We start from the raw sequence: 18,564 nt of genomic DNA on the forward strand, positions 1-18,564 counted from the left end.
CTGTAAACTTGAAGGCAGGAGATCTGCTTTCTTTTGAATGTGTGGACAGATGGATGAGTGAATAATAAAATAGCTGTGATTCAATGTAAGAAGTGCTTTAACTCAGACAAGAAAAGAAGTACTTTGAGTACTTTGAGTACAATGGAAAAATTATTAGTCAGTCTGGTAGGTCATGGGGACAGTTCATGGAGGAGATGACATTAATCATTTGCTTTAAAGGATGAGTAAGAATCCCACATGGGAGAAGAGGAAGGAAAGAATTTTGTCAGGAATAGATTATAACAGAGTTGAGATGGAAAGAGCATTTTATAAAAAGAAGAATAAGCAACAGCTTTAGGCATGGGGTTTCTTGTAGGAAACAGTATGGTGGTGAGGTTAGAAGAACAAAATGTGAAAATGAAGGTGATTAGAAAAAAAGTGCTTTCTCTTTCAAAAAGAGAAAATAAACCAGGAGAAAGATCATGCTAGGAAAACAAAAACAGGTGAAAGGTAGCCAAGGAGAGGTTCAAAGGCAAAGATGAACTTAGAAGATAGGTCTGAATAAAGCAAGCATTAAAATGTAGCTATACTTTAGGATGGGGATGGAGAGAAGTCAGGTGAATTCAGAGGCCAGGACTAAAAATGTTTTACATAAGTTTCCTGAGCCAAGAAGCAGCAAGACGATATTTGAACACCTCTCCAGACTCACACACTAACCACTGTCTGAACCTCCAGAACCTGGGGCTGCTGTTAATCCACTGTTCTTTTTACCACGTGAACTGGTCACATCCTAAGTGGGGGTTTGCATTTGTGATATGAGAAGTCACCCACGGTGAGGAAATGCTGAAAACTCAAGCACACTATGTTTTGGTTGTGGGAGCTGATCTGTCAACGCCATGGGACATACTTATTTCAGTTCACACTTTATGCAGGAAAGATATTGCAAGATGTCAGAAACATTATTTTTGCAAACATATAATGCAATTGAAATGGGACTCCAAATGGGTATAGTTTACCTAAAAGGTAACAGCAAGACATGGAATGTTTTGCCTGAAGATTAAAGTCAATGCCTTCCTTCAAGTAGGATTGAGCTGGAATAAGCAATAGTGTTAAATAATCTGTGTTGTGTTCGAGGTGCTCAAGAGCACATCAGGGTGACAAATATCCATTGGCTGATGAATAAAAAAGAGGTGGGATATATATATATCTACACACACACACACAATGGAATAGTACTTGGCAATCAAAAGAATAAAATCTTGCCATTTGCAACAGTGTAGATGGAGGTAGAGTGTATTATGTCAGTCAGAGAAAGACATATGACTTCACTCATATGTGGAATTTAAGATACAGAACAAATGAACATAAGATAAGGGAAGCAAAAATAATATAAAACCAGAGGGATACAAACCATAAGAGACTCTTAAATACAGAGAATGAACCGAGGGTTGCTGGAGGGATTTTTGGAGGGGGGATGGCTAAATGGGCAACGGGTATTAAGGAGGGCTTTTGTTGGGATGAGCACTGGGTGTTATACGTAAGTAATGAATCACTAAATTCTATTCCTGAAATCATTATTACACTATATGTTAACTAACTTGAATGTAAATTAAAAAAAAAAAAAAGCGCATTTGGGTGAGAAGATGGTGACCAAGGGGAACAAGGAAACTGGAAGTGCCTGAGTTAGAAGGAACGTCCGCATATTAGTCACCAATATGTCAAAGTGGCAAGGCAGTCATGTGACATGTGGAAGTTGACAGAGATTTTGGACTTTGAGATGTAATTATTAAATACTCTGAAAGCAAACTCTGGATGACTATGAAGTCGTCCATGGAGGCATACCAAATGCTGTTCAAAACACCTCCTTACATATTTTCTCTTTCTAATGATCTGTGGAAAATACTTAAGGAAGACTTGGTTGATTTCAAACACTTCCAAGAGGTCAAAACAAAGACTCACAGGAGACCAAGGCTTGTACCTTTTGCAACACTACCATGAAAATGGTTCAGTACTCTGTGACTTTTCATCAAATATAAATGCAAACAATGTGTTAATTGAAGCCCTAGGTCTGGGGGATCTATCAGTGGCTAGCACGTGATGACCCTGGAGAAGTGTTCAAAGGTCAAGGCTTGCTGCCTCTTGGCTAAGGAGCCTTCTGTATAGCAAACAATCATGAACATCAACCCAAGAATCCACAAACTAAGAAAAATCCTAGAGAGGCCCAAACATTTGACTTTCCTGCTGGCCCACATGGTTGAAAATTAGCAATAGAGAGAAGAGCTATTCCAAGTCAGTAGGAAGTCTAAGCAAGTGCTTCTCGAACGTTAGTATGCATGTTAATAGGTTAGAGATCGGTTAAGATGCAGCGTTAGTGTATCTAGGATGGGCCTGAGAGTGCATTTCCAGTAAATTCCCAGGGTATGCCAGCCATGTGACACTCTGAGCAGCCAGGCTCCAGGGTCACATTTGATCCCCAAGTTGGAAGTGATCTCTTCCTCTCCACACCTGTCACACTTTGCCCACATCACCCACAGTGACCCCTGGGGTTATGACACTGATGCCATTAATTTTCTCTCTCCTGCAATGCCCAGCACTACACCAATGTGGGGGGGGGGGCGGGTGTGGAATGAACAACTAGCAGAGGAAACATTCATTCCTCAGTCCAGAGTGGCAAATACTGCTGTGTAAAAAGATTTATGTTACACAAAAAAAAAGCTAAATGGCTGGAAAAAATTATCTCTGTGGGTGAGCTCCACAAATCTGAAAGCCACAGGGAGGTAAATCTTCACGGGCGGTCCACAGTGGCAGCGTTTTGTCACAGTTTTAGAGAATGTCTGATTTCTAGAGAGGTTAGTGCCTTAGACTCTTTAAAGCCATTGGTTGACATAGACCAGTGATATCGCTTCCAACATTGGGATCAAATGTGAGCCTGTAGCTTGGCTGCTCCAATATTATTCTTGTGATAATCTTTGAATGTAAAAATAAAAGGTAAAAAGAAAGCACATTTTTCTTGTTCTTATTTTTTTTATGAGAAACTTCACTCTGGATATTTGCTTACAAGCTCTATGGCATTTTTCTAAAATGCAGAAATTATAGCTTAAAAAAGAATATATACAATTATGTTGCCCCTTCCCATCTAATCATAATTTTATGTATACTATATACTATTGAAACAGATATAGACATAGAAATGGTGTGTGCCAACTAGAACACACACAGTCATTTAGTCTCTAAGTTCAATGTGCTATGAAGGGACAGGACCCCATCCTTGACCCATTTCTAAATGCCTGTCGTCAGTGTCAGGTGGATGGTAGGTGACACACACCTCCTATACTATAAAATCAGTCTCTGAGGGGCACCTGGGTGGCTCAGTCTGTTGGGTGTCTGACTTCAGATCAGGTCCTGAGTTTGAGCTCCACATCAGGCTCACTGCTGTCAGCCTGTCATTGCAGAGCCTGCTTTGGATCCTCTGTTCCCCTCTCTCTACCTGTGCCCCCCCAATAAATATTGGGGGGGCACTCTCCCCAAAATAAATATTTAATAAAATAAAATAAATAAAATAAAATAAAGTAAAGTAAAATCAGTCTCCAAAGGACAAGGCCCAAGGTAGCATTTGGGAGGTAGCATTTGGCAATAGAGGAGATATTTGTATCATCTCCTGATACCTTAACATAGACTTAAAATCGCATAATCAGTTCATGGAAAAAATTGGGAAAGAAACATCACTGGCCTCTTTATAACTGGCACTGTGGTGAATAAAGAAAATGTGCTGGGGTCAGTTAGCAGATAGATTTCAACCTGCTTTATTAATTTATTGATAAAGTTCACATAATTATTTCCTTCATGATGACATGGAAGGCTGGTGTGTTAATGTAAACGTAGTTTCATCAGCTGTAACAAATGAACCGCTCTGGTGGGGGACGTTGATACCGCTGGAGCCTGTGTGTGTCGGGGCACCGGGGTCTATGGGAAGTCCCTGGACCTTCCACCTTCCACTTGGTTATTGTGTGAACCTAAAAGTGCTCTAAAAAGTCAAATAAAAGGGGGTGAGGGGGGCTATGAGGGCTTGCAGTGATGGAAAATAAGACACTGGCTGCAGTGGGTTTGGGGACATGTGGGATGTTCCCTGCACCACAAACAAGACATAAGTTCTACATCTACTTCAGTCACTTATCACTCAAACACCTTGTATAAATCACTTAACTTCCCCTGCTCAGCTGGTGAGTTAAATGTGGCTCATGTCATTTGTCCTGACTACCCCCCGGCTGCTCGTATGGATCCAATTAGACACCGTGTGTTATTTCAACAATTCACTCAATAGGCACCTATTGAAGGCCCACTCAATAACAGGTTCAGTGCTAAATGCTATTAAAGGCTATGTAAGTACATAAATATATGATAGAATTATGGTTAATGGGATTTTCTTGTTAAATAACAAACTCTTTTAAAAATTTCATTCTTATTGAAAGACACTCTAATCTATTTTAAGACACTCTCTTACCCTAGCAGGCACCATAGAGCAAACAAAATTCTCTCTCCGGAATGGTTAACTCATCATATGCTTCCATATCGTACGTCCAACAAGAGCCTACCCATCACGCATAGGTGAGGACCAGAAAGGTGGAGGGTGGGCAAATGAACAGGGATGTCTCAGGCACCCCCAGATGGACACTTCTCTTCTATATCCAATTCTTATCATCATCTGCCTTGATTATCTCTCTCATTTGTCCTCAGAGAAGTCTATAAGAAAATGAGTTTTCTTTAAGGTATCAGGTTCCTGGATTCTAATTTACAGGCTTGGCAACAATATTTAGAAAGACATAGAGCTGACATGAGTGTAGTAGATATGTTATTATATACCCAAAACATGAACTGAGCCCTGCATTTGGAAATCATAGCAATGAAAGGAAAGAAGAGGCTTGCTTTCCTCTTTTCTCCAACCTTGTGATTACAGCTACTTATTTCCTTTAACTTGGATGATCGGTTTATAAGACACTAAATTCTAGAAATCAGATTATGTCCATTTTACTTCCTTTAGTTGTCATCTCCAGAAATCTCTGGTCAACAAGTAGTAGCAATAAAATCATATTTATTAAAAGAAACTTTATCCATCCCCTCAATTGGAAAAGCTATTAAGTATTAAGTAAAATGTTTCACTGATATAAAGACTATGGTGAATGAAATAAGAAGAAAAAAGAGAAAGCCATCTAAATCACAAATTTTTTCACATGCTGATTAAATGTTGTGATTAAATCTATAGCCTATTGATTATAGAGCTTATAAAATACTTAACATTTTAGGGGTGCCTGGATGGCTCAGTCAGTTAAGCATCCGACTCTTGATTTAGGCTCAGGTCATGATCCCATGTTGATGGGAGCAAGGAGCTTGCTTGGGATTTGCCTCTTCCTCTCTCCCTGCCCCTCCCCCCACTCATCTCTCTCTCATGAGTGCGTTCTCTCTCTCAAATTAAATAAATAAAACTTAAAAAAAAGACAACATTTTAAAACTTATAAGAAAGTACCAAATGATATGGTTATTATACAAATTATACAAAAGAAAAAAAGTAAAAAGAGACAACTGAATTGAAATTTTTATTACAAAACTTTAGCCAACAAATTGGTAAGCGGCAATAAGATCACGAAAGGACAGTGGGATTTGACTCTAACACACTTAAGAGTCTTGAACGCATTTGTGTCTCTAAGTAGTCACATAGGAAAGCCATTTCAGAGGCTAGAATATATTTTCCTAATTAAAGGAAAGGGCCGGATTGGTGTAAAATGCTTTGCCAATGCATGAGACAATTACCAATATTAGTAGATGCAATAGCATTTGGGTCAGATTAAGGATAATAGTAATAAAAGAAAAGCAGAGATAATACAATGGTCATGATTTAGAAAGACCTGAGAGCCCCTTCTCAACACCACCTGTAACCTGAATTGCACTGGAGGAAAGCCTGGAAATGCTAATAAAGAATGTGATTAAAGGTGGGCCTGGGGTTATAAATTGCTTTTTTAATGGTGATGATCGTACCTGACATAGAATATAATAAGAAGATGAGAATGTCACTATCAATTTTTATTAGTGTCATGAACAATATATAGTATATTTAAATTAGCTTCATTTGTATTAGTATCTTTGTAAGTAGTAGCTCTAGAAGCAATAACATGTCCAATGCATTCTGAAAAGAAGAACTAAATAAAGTTGCCAATGTTCCCTAGAAAATAGCCATAACTTTTACACTGAGCAAAATGTGCCCCATTTCCTAAGATACTCAGAATTCAGGTGTGCAAAACTCTGGATTCTGGAGCACAAAAAAATCTGCAGAATAAGTTGGAGGAGAAGTTGAAGCAAACGGATAAAGTTGTATACAAAAATTTTAAAGACACTAAAAACGTAACCTTCCATATAAATCAGAATATTTCCCCAAGATTTATATAGAATAATACTTCAAGTCTATACTTGGGTCAGTTTAAAGCCATTTAAGAAGCAATTTGGTACGTATTTGGCCTAAGCATGAATATTCTGTTGAAAATTAATACTTATAACATTAAACAACAATCAGTTAGTAATTTTTATAAACTGGCTCTTATCAAAGAAAAATAGGTGACTTAGTTTTGTTTATGAATTTCCCCAGTAATCATCATCAGGTTTCTGAGTTAGCCTAATGACAAGTTAGGTAAAATTGAATATCTGACAAAAAATAATTTGTAGAGAATTAGGAAAATAGGAAACATGTTTACTTTGAATCCAAATGCCTTCTTTGCTTGAATTTCAGAAAACTAAGTTGTTGAAAAATAAACCATAAGGGTTAAAATATAGAATTTCAAAAATCTACCTGCTGGGATGATGAACAACAAACCATGTCTTTTTGATTTATTTTCTAGATGGTTGATATTCATTGTGTATGGGAGAAAACATAGCCTGATGGTTGAGAAGCTGGCCTGAGTCAGAAGTCTCAATTACTTACTAGCTGTATAATCTTGACCCAGTTACAAAAACTATTTTCACTTTCTTCATCTAAAAATTGGAAATATCATTGTTCCTACCTTAAACGGTTATTGTGAGGATTAAATGAGATAATAACATAACCAAGAATGCTCAAGTGTCTGGCACACAAGAGCTCAATATATATTAGTTTAGTTATAATAATAATAATTATTATTATTTTAAGTAGGCTTCATGCCCAGTGTGGAGCTCAATGTGGGGCTTGAACCCACAACCCTGAGATCAAGACTTGAGCTGAGATTAAGAGTCAGATACTGAAATATTTGAGGCACCCGGGCCCTTGAATTTTATTATAATTATGAAAGCTAATAATGTGTTTAAATAGTAATCTCTATTGCTCTAGAAAGGTTATATTAAACATTTTACCCCGCAAGTTGCTACTCTCTGCCAATTCCTTCTTTTTTCTCTATGAATTATAGATTTCTCCTTAAGCCAAAGCACACACTTATTTGTTCCTTCAAAATTCTTTTTTTCTTTTTCAAGTGATTTTTCAAGACACATCACTCAAAAGGCCCTCTTCCCTCCAAGATTGGTTTCGTTCCCTAAAAGGACTGACGGGAGATGCAGTTACTTCGATAAGGGGAAAGACCATGAGTTCACAGGTGCCTGGTTCCAGCAATGCACCACTAAAAAACCACTGCCTGGAATGGCAAACATCTCATGCGCTGTGGCCTCTTGATCATTTTAAACTTCCTTCGATTGTTGTATAGGGAACATAAAGTCTCCAAACAGGTAGGAATTTTACATGACAGCAGTCTTAAAAAGCAAGAATTTAAGCGAGTCAGACAATTCATTCATTTAATGCCGTCCTAACGTGTAGGTGTGCTATACATTCTGCTCAAGTAATTTCAAATATAAACTTCTCATAGACGATTCCCTACGAACAAACTTCCACAGAGAAGGGCATCAGCATGAATATCTAACAACTCTGATAGATACGTGTACCCACGAAATAAGTGGACCCAAACTGTGAGAGAATGAATCCTAGGAAATGTGGAAGCAGTTAAGAGAGCCCTTGCTTCAGGAAATCACAGAACACAGTTGCCTGGAAAAATAACCATGTAAGGAACGGATTTCAAATGTTTTCCTGAGGAATGCCTATTAGACCATTGTTGATTTCAGAAAGCTGGATTAGAGCGAAGGTAGGAGACTTTCTGGGTTTGCAACAGCAAATCTAGACAAGGGACAAAGGACTCAACTTACCCCTAACACAGTTTTTCTAAAAAAAAAAATCATCAGTACAAAATATGTTTTGTCAGCATGTTTCTTTTTAAAATGTACTTTTTCATATACTATACCTTGACAGAGACTCTGAAAAAAAAAAATTCTAATTGGAGTTTATTTTGCAAAGCCTATTACAGTAGACTTTTCACGATATTACCTGGGGTGCACTCACAAGCATCTAAGGTGGGAATGCACAGACACACCCACAAACCTTTATTGTCCAATGTCTACATTTTAAAAATTATTATAAAAGTATCTAATTATTTAAAACAGACACGGGGGAACTTAGCATGTGGGTCATCTGTTGATCAGATTTTCAGGTGACAGCTCAGTTCTTTACCACCAGGGCACACACAGGCCACATGTGAGATATGGACACAGAAAAGGCAAGTACTCCACAGAGAAAAGTGGGGAAACTACATGACAGCAAAATGTTGCTGTGTTTTGTTATCAAACCATTAGCCCTAATGGTTCTGAACCAATTATTGGTGGTTTTCCCCTCTCTTCTCTGGGGTACAAACAAAGAAGCCCGTTGCCCCATTCCTCATAGTTAAACAGGGACTCTTAGGTTTGAAAAGTACAAAATGTTCTGATAATCAAAGCCCATCGATATTAGAAAAAGTAACATGGGACAAATCTTACCTAAGCTCCTGAATTAGAGAATCTATTGGCACTGTGGACAAAAAGAAAAAAAAAGAGAAAATCAGTTTATAATTTTGAAAATGGTACAATTTTGAAAACTTTTCACTCACCCAGAGATAATAACCAATAAATGGTTTATACAGACCCTGCTTAATTTCCCATTAGGTAAATTGATCTTTTCTGGTTCTGGTGCTTTGGAAACCAGTAGATGGATGAATATGGCCCAGAACAGATGAATCTGGCGTTAGTGCCTTAGGTGACCTTGGAACCTCGCAGTCATGGATCGGGTTTTCCAAATGCCCGTCTTTAAAGATTCACTAAACACTTACAGGAATTTGAAGGACTCGAATTATTTTTTATATCAATTTTATGGTTTATATGAAGTTTTTCAAAAGGATCCTAAACTTACGTTTTTATTGACGTTAAACTAGTATTTACATAAAACTGTAAAAGTTTTACTAAATGTGTCCCAAGGTTATATTCCATAAATTTCACTGGGATGCAAACAGGAAGATTCGCTTCAGCTGCGTTAATATCAATAATGGTTTAAAAATAAGAATATTGTAGAAAAAAAGAGCTTTGATTTTTTTCTGACAAATGATGGGAACGAAGGAAGTTCATGTTTATAGATACCTGCCCACACAAGGGTAAGCAGCATATTGAGAAAGACAACAGGTGGTTTTAATGATTACTCGTGCTGCACAAGAAACATTTGTTTCATTTCTAGAGGAACATTTTGGCTCCGTTTAAGGGTGGATGTTATGTGCCAAAAGGATTCAAAGTACAAAAAGAATTGCAAATTAAAAGACCCACATTTTAAAAGTATGCTAGAAGAGTGTGCTTTTAGGAGTCACAACAAGCAACTCACATAATCCCAGTACTGTCTCAAGAATGCCAGTATTTATGACAGATGTGAGCTTATCCTAAATAACAGTACAAATCTTTTTTTTTTCTAAACTTGTATTCTGTTGAGAAGTTTGCTGCATACAAATGCAATGTTTAGAATTACTGCATTCTAAATATTAGGATATATAATATAGTAACTTTAAAAGTAACTTAAAGTACAATTGGACACAAACGTGTTATGAAACTTCTGTTTGGGTAGAAAAAGCTCGTGCATCCTGTGTCGCATTCTTCTACATTTTGGTTATCATAGCTGATGATAACCATGGTGACATCTGAACTAAAAAGATATATCATTCTGGAATTCATTAAAGATTTGGGGGCTCCAGGGGTGCCTGTGTGCCTCAGTCAGTTAAGTTTCCGACTCAATTTCGTCTCAGGTCATGATCTCACAGTTTGTGACTTTGAGCTCTACATCAGACTCTGTGCTGACAGTGCAGAGCCTGCTTGGGATGCTCGCTCTTTACCTCTGTCTCTCTCTCTCTGCCTCTCCTCTGTTCTCACTGTCTCTCTCAAAAAAAAGAAAGAAGAAAGAAAGAAAGAAATAGAAAGAAAGAAAGAAAGAAAGAAAGAAAGAAAGAAAGAAAGAAAGAAAGGAAGGAAGGAANAAGAAAGAAAGAAAGAAAGAAAGAAAGAAAGAAAGAAAGGAAGGAAGGAAGGAAAGAAAGAAGGAAAGGAAGGAAGGAAGGAAGGAAGGAAGGAAGGAAGGAAGGAAGGAAGGAAGGAAGGAAGGAAGGAAGAAATTGATCGGGGGGAGGATTCTGGACTTTAAGTCAAACAGGAATTATTTACCTTGACTACAAATATAAACATCGCTACAGAAAGCATTCCATTTGATTAGTGACTTTTGACTGTAAATCTCAAACCCTTTCGGACAATTGCGTGATTGTTTCCTGAGTCAGGTCTTCCTTACCGAAGCCGGCTGGGGAAAGAGTCGGGTAAGGAATGGCTCTCCAGACTGTTTTCAGAGGCAATGGTGAAGCTACAGTTTTCCATTTAGAATTAAGGGTCACAAAAATATAGCTAATTATAATAAAAGTTATTTTCCTTAAGGGGTATTATTGCCAGTCAATCCTGTTTTCCAGATGTTTAGATCATCAAGGGCCTGTTTATATTTCAATATTACATTACCATCTGTTGGTTACAGAAAGAGAAGGGTAACCGGCAAGTTAAACCTTTCAGACATTACTTTGCTGAGCTGCCGGATATTCCCAGCAGGGACAGGCAAAAGACAAACATCATCATTTTACTTGAACTAAGTTTAGATTGGGAGCCACTAAACCAGGTAACATAAAAATTAAAACCTGCTTTGGCAGTAAACTAACAATTCTGTGTTTTCCTTTGCCCGTGAAAGGTCACTTCAATCATTTGGAGGTCTTCGTGTAGCATTCTTTCCTTGCTGACCCCTCTGTTTTGCCTGATGTTTAAATCTACTCATGATTGCATTTTCTAAAAATCAGCATCACACATCATTGGGACTTTTCTGAGTCCTTCAGCTCCTGGTTCATAATATTTGGCTCTCAATGCCATGATCCAGCGTCCTAGCTTGATTTTAAAAAAAAAGAAGAAGCCCGGAGGAAGTTGTAATCATTCTGACTACACATTAGGGATTGAGCGTTGGAACTCCCATATTTCATGGTGTGGTGGGCATGGTGTCAGAGAACTTGCTTACTAACTCACCCTTGGTTCCTTTAGAGCGGGTACGCAGCGTTTTATCTTCAGCCTCTGCCTCCATCTGTAGCATGAACACAAAGTCCTGAGGTCATTCCTTTGACATTGACCAAAATACGAAAACATGTCCTTACAAGTTCTGAAGGTCATTATGAAACACAAAACAGCCTTCCATGCTCCTGATTAGCACTCTGCCTCAGCAGGTATAGTGCTGTGACTGCTCTTGCAGCCCATGAGTTTTGGAAATACTTTTATCGATGCTGAAGGCAGAGGGAACAGTGACAGAGGGCAGATGTCCTCGTCCATAAGTGTTTGCTAGCAATTCAAACACTTCTGGCATCACAGAGATGGGAAAAAAAGGATTGTCTGATTAATAGTCATTTTAAGGGAGACGAAACCTCAAATGCCAAACCAAAAGGTTTCAGGTGTATTTACTAAAACCTGATTCCTTTGCATTTCTAGACCCTTTCTGATAAATACCTCTTTCTAATTCAGTAAAAATAATCCCCCATGTAAAAAAGCAACAGGAAAGCAAACCCCTGAAATAGTGGCATTTCAAATTACCACTGGAAACGTTGATCATCAAATGATATACATTGACTCCCAGAATTCCAGAATAAATATTGGTTATAATCGTGCAAATCTATGTGGAAAGTGAAATATGAGATCCGTGTGTGTCAGCATCAAACTCCCTAAGGCATCACCGGTAAATATTTTAAATGCCATCAAATAAGCTACCAAAAGGATGGAAAGACTTTAAAAAGCCTGTTGTTTTTGTCCCTCTGGAGATAGATATAGTCAGACACGACTACTCCCATCCGTTTCACTGGATCCTTCCAATCATCTCTGGCTTAATTCATTTCTGCACACTGTCAGAAGGAATTCTTAAATGCAAAGAAGTTGTTTTGCTGGTTGAAAATGAGAGGCAGGCAGAAGGCACTCTCCGTGGCACCCATCCTTAAATCCTGACACTAGCGTGGATGCCGTGTGACTGCAATAGTAATGGGGGACGCATCTCTGCTCTCTGAGGCTGAGTTGTGATTGAAGGCACTGACCTGCTATAGACTTATAATAGGGGAGCAGGTGTGGCAATGATGGACTTTAATTTCCTTTAATAAACCTTTTATGTGCCACACTTTTACTGCCATTCGATGCTCTCCAAGGTCCTGCACATAATAGGTTCATTACTTTTGATTACTATAGTCTATTGAGACAAACAACTCCAGAACACACTATATATTATGTTCAGTTAAACCAATATAGACTATTTATCCATTGTGCATTTTTTCACCTGCAACACTACAGACAAAATTAACGACAGCCCTCGTAAGCTAAAACTATTAAAACCACCAGCACTCTTTTGTCATCATTTCATAATAAACACCACACCAATCACTGAACTGTGTTTTAAATTAGCAAACAGGAAGTGTCCAGTGCTTTTGCCGAGCAGCAGGTGCTTTTGTCTAAATAAAACGGTCCGTTGTTATGAATATTTAAAAACTACAGAATAAAGAGGACACAACAATAAAACAGAGGTGATTTTTTTTCCTGTAGGTTTCCCTTCTTTTAAAAACCACACGAATTTATGACAGATGTGACACTGCCTGGGATTAAAATGGCTTGGTTTACTCAGGATGGTGAACGTGGTGTTGTGAAATCCTCTCCTCCACGAGTATCTCTGTTGCATATAAATTGGCTCAACTCATGCAAACTCCCCTCCATGGGCTACACAGGCAACTTGATTACAAGAGATCAGTAGCAAGGAGAGTTCAAATGATGAAAACCACCAACTATTTCTGAGGAAGCTACTCTGGTAGGTGACTCAACATAACTCTAACATTACCCTGCCACACAAGTGCTATGAGCATTCCCCAGCCGCTCTGACAAGTCTCCTGCAAGAAGGCAAGTAAAGATTGAACTTCATGAGTTTCTTTATCAAAACTGAAATACAGGTTGCAAAGAGTGCCGGCAGGTAAGTGTAGACGTTTCAAAAACCTACTTCAGTGTAACCCTCTTTATAAGAGCTTTAAGACTACTTCCATTATGCAATTCAGCTATTCCCTTGGACCTGACTGGTGTGCAACCACTCCATGCAGCCACCTCCCCATTAAAGTCATTGGAAGGAATGCATAAATATTCATGGACCTGTGCTCGATTATGTTCGGAAGGCTAGCCTCATAATTGTGTTTTGTGGCATGACTGTCCTCTTGATGGTGTGGCGTATACATCCTGTGTAAACATTTTAAAGACTGGTAACTCATTTATAAAGCTAAGTTTTCAGATTTAACTTGGGGGCCAAGTTGTAGGAGTGAAATGGATCAAGGCCATAATATATACTCCATCTATTTTACCATCTTTCTCCACTTCACAGCTGAAGAACAATAAAAGTTACTAAGTTGCGTGTCTAGTCATGTCTGATAGCTTGTTGGGGAATAAGAACATCAGAAACCTACAGCAATGTCCTTTCTTTTTAGGGATGGAAGGTTTTAACATTCATGGGGTGGCGCACTCTCCTGACAGATCTCAATCTGAAGGTAAGTCTTTGTTTTCTAAAACCTTATATATGGGAGTGGAAATTTCTAAGTATTCTTTATATGGAATATTCTCATGGATTTTAATACATCCCCAATTAGCAGACTTAATTTTAGTAAAATCAAACCTCATATTCTTTGTGTACCTCCTTCTTGGAATGGCTCATTAAAGGTAGGAAGAGATTCCTGTCTCAGTGCATGCGTTGGGACCAGGGTGGAATTCCCATCTCTCAAAGTTTTCCCAGAGCTATAGTGAAGGGCCACAGTGATGGTATGATTCAGGAGATTGACCTAACTAACTCGTGCTACAATCTGGGAAACTACACTTCTCTCTGGGAACATTTTTGTGTTGTTGTTGTTGTTGTTGTTGGAAGAGCAGACTTGATCATTTTTACTGCCTAAGTCCCAAATGCTATTGACAAGTCTCCAATGAATTTGGCAACACTTAATGAATCAGTTCCTTTCTCAAAACGTGAGATCTGATTTTTCTAAAAGCTGTTCTTCTTGAGGTTTCTCAGAACCTTTCTCTATCTCATTTATTGTTTATGGAGGGGAACAAGATATTTTCTGAGATTCCTACAACACATTCCTCTTGGTTCTGACAATCTACTTCTCAGTAGATATAAAATATTCAAGATAAGCCTTGCCATTTCTTTTTCCTGATCTGAAACTACTTTAAGAAAAGCTCATTTAACTTACAAGTATGAAGATTTTATGTACAATATCTAGATACAAAGGAGAAAAAAAGTGGCTCTTTCTTGGTTTTCATAATAAAGCCGTGAAGAAAAATTTTAAAAGAGTTCACTTCCCAGTTCTCTCAGAAGAGGAGTTAATACAAGGAGAAATGGCAAGAAGGAAAGACACTTATGAAATAAAGAAGGTGCCAAAGCAAAACTTGTAGGAAGGACACACAAGAACCAACAATAGAAATAAGTCAATAGATAATGAAGAAGTGACCATAAAATAAAATTTAACTATTTAACTGAATTTGGAAACCTCTCATTTAACATCCTCATATACTTACAAACTTATCTACAGGCATACATAGTAAATTCCTAGTTACTTTTATTCGACCATCTTTTCTTACTGACCCTTACATCAGGGGCAATCAGCAAATCTCCTGTCCCCATCACCCAGGAAGATCTGGAGTCTTCCTTTGGGCTGAAAAGGGAATTCTGAAGTTGCTAGTTTGTGGGAAGGAGAGCTTCAAGGAGAAGGACACAGAATTCATAAACTTGATTTGGCTTTCATTCACACAAGCAAAGTATTGGTATGTGAGGAGATTTCCTTCCCTTTGATTTTATTGTTCCCTCAAAATCCTGTTTTAACATAATGGTAATAACATTTTTTTTCAAGTAGCTATTTAATCACTTCTTAAAAAATATCTCTTGGTGATGTTGAAGTTTTAGTTTTCCTTTCAACAGCACTGTAGACAGTGACTCTCTCTCTCTCTCCCTCTCTCTCTCCATACACACACACACACACATTTATAAGTAGTCATGAATTTCTTAATATTAACAGAAAAAGCCATGGTGATCATAACATTCTGAGCATTCATCCTGATTTAATTAATCTTAATACTGTCTACTTACACATAGTCTCTGATGGTAGCTAATTTGAGAAGTCCTCCACATATACTCAACTTGCAATAATTTTCACTTTTAACAAGATTTCATTGTATCCCCTCCTCAGAGCTTAGGACTGGCAATGCATTTTTGTAGCTCATGCCACATGACTCATGTTAGACATCGTTTCAATCCTGGGACTCACGTGGCAATGGAGAGAGGAAGCTCTGTGGCTGCCCAGAAGAGGTCCTGGGGTCCTCTCTATGAGAGGCCTTTTATCCTCGGTGGATGCTTCCTTTACAAAAATCAATGTTTTTAAAAAAGATAACAGAGAGGAACTCAGGAGGTTGGAAAAGGAGAAACCCAGAAAATGAAAAACTAGAGGATGCCAGTTTCTTAGAATGCAATTTGGCCAGATTGAAGAACAAAGAACCTTACACTGAGTGCCCTTTCTTTTTCTGATTCTGGCATCATTTTCCTTTAAATACAGGTTTGGATTGGCCCAAAACGGCAGCAAAAGCCATCTCCTTGTCACACAGGGAAAGGACGGGGAATGTGAATTGTGATACTAAAAGAATAGTTTGCTTGTTGAGAGGAATATTGGGATGGAATGTTCAAGTATTTGTTGTCTCTGTTCTGACCCTCTTTTTACTTTTCTGGTTGTCTTTTCATACATTTCTTAATTACTCAAGAAGGTTATTAAAAGTAATAAACTTTTTTAAAAAATGTAAACTAATGAAAACTTTTTTTATATCATTCAAGCTGTCATGTTAAAATTTTCATGACCTTCTCGAAATCCTTTATTCTAAATAAAATGAAAATCTTCTGAATCCTTTATTAGGGCACGATTATCCCTGATTCCAACTCTCTGTTCCTACCTCTATGTCTCTTATGATATTGTCTTTGATTTTGTAGAGAAAGGTAAAGAATTGAATGAAGTGTCTCCTATAAAATTTTTTTTTAGTTTTTAATGTTTATTTTTGAAAGAGAGAGACAGAGAGAGCAGGGTGGTGGAGGAGCAGAGAAAGAGGGAGACACAAAATCCAAGCTGTCAGCACAGATCCTGATGTGGAGCTCAAATCCATGAACTGTGGGATCATGACTTGAGCCAAAGTCAGATGCTCAACTGAGTGAGCCACCCAGGTGCCCCAAATGACGTGTCTTTTTTAGATTTAGGATCCGTCTCTTGTCTGCCCTAATCCTCCCCATGCTGACAAACACCACACCGAAAGAGGCAGCACACTTAGTCCTCGATCAGATCAAGTCCAGTTCTCTGAGAAATCGCCCTTTCTGACAGCCAACGGCACCACATTCTCCCTATGTGAGGCAATCCTCACAGGGATTTCCAGACTTGCTCAGAAACGCACTGCAATAAAAGAAATCTTAGGCCTGAGACAAGCTGGGGGAGCTTTATAAGGAAGTTGGTCTACTCGGAGTCTCATTTCTCATTTCTGAGTTGTTGCTGCTATTGTAGACTTCATCCGTTAACTTTGCACAACTGGCAAAGAGGAATATAAACCAAAGCCATATGTTTGTGTCCTTTTGCCAAACGACTCCAGCAAATAGTTCTATTATTCCCTTAGGTAGCCAACGTGTGCCAAGGATTTCTATTAGTCGCTGTACCACGGCCTCTGAGTCACAGCTTTGTGACATAAGGGGGCAATCGCCAGCTTTATGTTTTAGGAGACTTTTTTTGGTATTGTTTTTAATAGGCTCTGTTTAAAGATAACTCAGAGTAAGGAATACCCAACAAGGGCCTAAAAATGTTTTTTCTTGCTGATGTATTGGGATACATGTGTATCAAATATGTAATTGTTGGAAGACAAGCTCCTTCATATAGGGATAAATTATTTTAAATAGGTTTTTCCCAAGGTCAACTTAATTTCTTATGACCTAGTGTTTGTAGGAATTAACTCTAGAAGTCACCCACAGTGCTTTTAAAATATCTCACTAGTTTATTCTTAATCCTTAAGTAAACTAATTTCTATACAAATGAATTTAAATGGAATTTTCAGACCATTTTAATACTGAGCTTTTCATTAAAGGTAAACACATATGAACAAATAACATACCCCAATCGATATGCGAACGTGTTTGTAGGCTCAAAGGACTTCACCTGTTTATATTTTTTAAATACTATAGCAATCATCCTTCTGACAAAAATCCCAGGTCTAAATTCAGCACTAACCAATTCCTTTCTATGCAAATCCACAAAGTGCTGTTATAAAGGAGAGCTTTTATATAAATGCTTTGGCTGCATTTTATTTCAATATATTCTACTTTTTCATTTAAAAAAATGTTGCCTTACCTCTCTTCTGCTGCAGGTAACTTGTATGCCAACTCGGTTTGCCCTGCTCTGTCAAAGTGTCAAATGCGTTTGTCCACTTCAGTGAGAAATCCTTAAATTCATTCTATTGAGAAAAAAAAGAAAAGAAGGGAGATGCGCATAGCAGATAGGACAGATGAAATAGAAGATCAGTTGTGGATAATGGATGATACATTGACACTTTTACCTGTAATTTGGTTGGACTCTGACTCTAAATGGAAAGAAAAATTTTATACTACAGTATCAATCAGAAAAAGATTTTTACGATTTTAAAGGTAGCCAAATTCATGAAAGTGAGACAGGAAACTATCAACACCCTAGAGGAGAAAGCAGGAAACAACCTCCTTGACCTCCACCGCAGCAACTTCTTACTTGACACATCCCCAAAAGCAAGGGAATCAAGAGCAAAAATAAACTGTTGGGACGTCATCAAGATTAAAAGCTTCTGCACAGCCAAGGAAACAACCCAGAAAACCAATGGAATGGGAAAAGATAGTTGCAAATGACATATCAGATAAAGGGTTAATATCCAGAATCTATAAGGAACTCACCAAACTACACACCCGAAAAACAAACAACCCAGTGAAGAAATGGGCAGAAGATATGAACAGACACTTCTCCAAAGAGGACATCCAGATGGCCAACAGACACATGAAACGATGCTCAGCATCCCTCCTCATCAGGGAAATACAAATCAAAACCACACTGAGATACCACC

At 38.1% G+C, this 18,564-nt stretch overlaps 1 protein-coding gene across 1 annotated transcript in view; it reads right to left on the bottom strand.

Moving 5' to 3' along the window:
- The window catches only part of ST18 (ST18 C2H2C-type zinc finger transcription factor), a 145,975-nt gene that overhangs the window by 90,350 nt on the left and 37,061 nt on the right, over positions 1–18,564 (bottom strand). The window contains exons 5-7 of the mRNA XM_039254270.1: positions 17,829–17,931; positions 11,434–11,488; positions 8,851–8,881 (exon numbers count right to left, since the gene is read on the bottom strand). Coding sequence (XP_039110201.1) covers positions 8,851–8,881; positions 11,434–11,488 — 86 coding nt within the window. The 5' untranslated portion in view covers positions 17,829–17,931. The remainder of the gene's footprint in view (positions 1–8,850; positions 8,882–11,433; positions 11,489–17,828; positions 17,932–18,564) is intronic.

The sequence above is a fragment of the Hyaena hyaena genome, unplaced genomic scaffold (genome assembly GCF_003009895.1).
Source record: "Hyaena hyaena isolate Hyena2069 unplaced genomic scaffold, ASM300989v1 scaffold_475, whole genome shotgun sequence".
Classification (NCBI taxonomy): Eukaryota; Metazoa; Chordata; class Mammalia; order Carnivora; family Hyaenidae; genus Hyaena; species Hyaena hyaena.